General features: G+C 59.0%; 1 protein-coding gene across 1 annotated transcript; it reads right to left on the bottom strand.

Moving 5' to 3' along the window:
- Positions 1–785: 785 nt before the first annotated feature.
- On the bottom strand, positions 786–2,773 carry LOC113980894 (bifunctional epoxide hydrolase 2-like). The gene is made up of 5 exons (XM_027708113.1): positions 2,527–2,773; positions 2,347–2,441; positions 1,942–2,039; positions 1,793–1,862; positions 786–1,114 (listed from the first exon to the last, which is right to left on the bottom strand). The coding sequence occupies exons 1-4, from the start codon at positions 2,644–2,646 to the stop codon at positions 1,822–1,824; spliced, it is 354 nt and encodes a 117-aa protein (XP_027563914.1). The 5' UTR covers positions 2,647–2,773; the 3' UTR covers positions 786–1,114; positions 1,793–1,821.
- Positions 2,774–2,783: the final 10 nt, after the last annotated feature.

The following is a 2,783-nucleotide window of genomic DNA, read 5'->3' as shown; positions in this document are numbered from 1 at the left end:
ATCCGTTCCATCCCAAAATTCCAGAGCCCACCAACACCCTTCCATCCAAGAATTCTGGAGCCCATCACTGCTCTATCCCAGCATTCCAGAGCCCACTACTCCCCTCCATCTCGGAATTCCAGAGCCCACCAACCCCTCCATCCCAGCATTGCAGAACCCACTGCCTCCTCCAGCCCAGAATTCCAGAGCCCACCACTCCCTTCCATCCCAGCATTCTAGAGCCCACCATTCCCTTCCATCCCAGCATTCCAAAGCCCCTTCCATCCCCTTTGAACCATCACCCTCTCCATCCTGGAATTCCAGAGCCCACCATCCCCCTTCCATCCCAGCATTCCAGAGCCCATCAACCCCTTTGAACCCCCCACCCTCTCCAGCCTGGAATTCCAGAGCCCTCCTGCTCCTCCAGCCTGGAATTAATTCCAGAGCCCAGCACTGCTCTATCCCAGCATTCCAGACCCCATCATCCCCTCCATCCAGCATTCCGGATCCCACCACCCTCTCCAGCCTGGAATTCCAGAGCCCACCGCTCCCTTCCATCCCAGCATTCCAGACCCCATCATCCCCTCCAGCCTGGAATTCCAGAGCCCACCATCCCCTCTATCCAGCATTCCCAATCCCACTGCCTCCTCCAGCCCAGAATTCCAGAGCCCACCATTTCCTACAGCCTGGAATTCCGGAGTCCACCATTCCCAATGTTCCAGAGCCCACCATCCCTCTCCAGCCTGGAATTCCAGAGTCCACCATCCCCCTTCCATCCCAGCATTCCAGAGCCCACCACTCCCTTCCATCCCAATCCCAGACATTCCCAGCACACTCGGCACATCCCTTGGATCCCACACATTCCCAGGATATCCAACACATCCCTTGGATCCCAGACATTCCCAGGATATCCAACACATCCCTTGGATCTCACACATTCCCAGGATATCCCTTGGATCCCACACATTCCCAACACATTCCTTGGATCCCACACATTCCCAACACATTCCTTGGATCCCACACATTCCCAGCCCATCCCAATCCCAGAGATTCCCAGTACCCGGATGGGGACGTATCCGTGGGCGACATCCGATGGATCGCCCGGATTCGGGATCGGCTCCTCCAGGCTCCGGAGCTGCGGGATTTGGGAGCAGGGAATGAGATCCCAAGGAATTCCGGAGCTCCCGGGAACATCCCTTGGGATCCTGAGCCCATCCCATCCCTCCCGGCTCTCCAGGGATCCCGGGATTCATGGAATGCCAGGATTTGGGATGGGAGCGACCTCAAAGCTCATCCCATTCCATGGGCAGGAATTCCTCCCACTGGGATCTCCAGGAATCCCGGGAATCCCCACCTGGACACTCCAGCTCCCTCAGGAATTCTGGGAATGCCAAGAATCCTGGGAATCCCCATCTGGACATCCCAGAGCTGCTCCAGCTCCCTCAGGAATACCAGGAATTCCCACCTGGACCCCTTGAGAGCTTCTCCAGCTCCCTCAGGAATACCAGGAATTCCCACCTGGACTCTCCAGCTCCCTCAGGAATCCCGGGAATCCCACCTGGACACCCCAGAGCTTCTCCAGCTCCCTCAGGAATCCCGGGAATGCCAAGAATCCTGGGAATCCCCACCTGGAGCCCCAAGAGCTGCTCCAGCTCCCTCAGGAATTCCAGGAATTCCCACCTGGACCCCTTGAGAACTTCTCCAGTTCCCTCAGGAATTCTGGGAATCCCAAAGAATTTCCACCTGGACACCCCAGAGCAGCTCCAGCTTCCTCAGGAATCCCGGGAATGCCAGGAATCCCGGGAATCCCCACCTGGACACCCCAGAGCAGCTCCAGCTCCCTCAGGAATCCTGGGAATGCCAGGAATCCTGGGAATTCCCATCTGGAGCCCCGAGAGCTTCTCCAGCCCCCTCAGGAATCCTGGGAATGCCAGAAATGTCAGGAATCCCGGGAATCCCCACCTGGACACCCCAGAGCTGCTCCAGCTCCCTCAGGAATCCCAGGAATGCCAGGAATCCCGGGAATCCCCACCTGGAGCCCCGAGAGCTTCTCCAGCTCCCTCAGGAATCCTGGGAATCCTGGGAATCCTGGGAATCCCCACCTGGACATCCCAGAGCCTCTCCAGCTCCCTCAGGAATCCCAGGAATTCCCACCTGGACCCCTTGAGAGCTTCTCCAGCTCCCTCAGGAATTCCGGGAATCCCAAAGAATTTCCACCTGGAGCCCCGAGAGCTTCTCCAGCTCCCTCAGGAATCCCGGGAATCCCCACCTGGAGCCCCAAGAGCTTTTCCAGCTCCCTCAGGAATCCTAGGAATGCCAAGAATCCCGGGAATCCCCACCTGGATCCCCGAGAGCTTTTCCAGGTCGGTGATCGCCGTGTCCGTGTCCCGCACCAGGATCGTGGCCATTCCCATCTCCCGCGCCGCCTCCAGGTTTTCCGGGATCTCATCCAGCAGGATGGCCTGGAACGACCGGGATCAGCCCAGGAATCCCGGGAATCCGGAACGACCCCCTAACTCCCAGTTTTTTCGGGAATTCCGGCGTCACCTCCCGCGGCTCCGCCCGCAGCTCTTCCAGGGCGCGGGAGAAGATCCCGGGATCCGGTTTTCCCATCCCGATCCGGCAGGATTCCAGCACCAGGTGGAAGTGCCTCCGGAGCAGATCCATGAGCCGGGCCCTCCGGATCCGGCCCTCGCCGTCGTCCAGCCAATGGTTGGCCAGGACACACGTCCGGAATCCTGGGAAAAGGCCGAAATTCCCACTCTGGATCCGGTTGGATTTTTCCGTCTCCGCCCCCTCCCAAA

Source organism: Neopelma chrysocephalum, unplaced genomic scaffold (assembly GCF_003984885.1).
Source record: "Neopelma chrysocephalum unplaced genomic scaffold, ASM398488v2 Primary Assembly neopelma1_95555, whole genome shotgun sequence".
NCBI classification, from domain to species: domain Eukaryota; kingdom Metazoa; phylum Chordata; class Aves; order Passeriformes; family Pipridae; genus Neopelma; species Neopelma chrysocephalum.
This window is presented reverse-complemented; position numbering and strand designations above follow the sequence as displayed.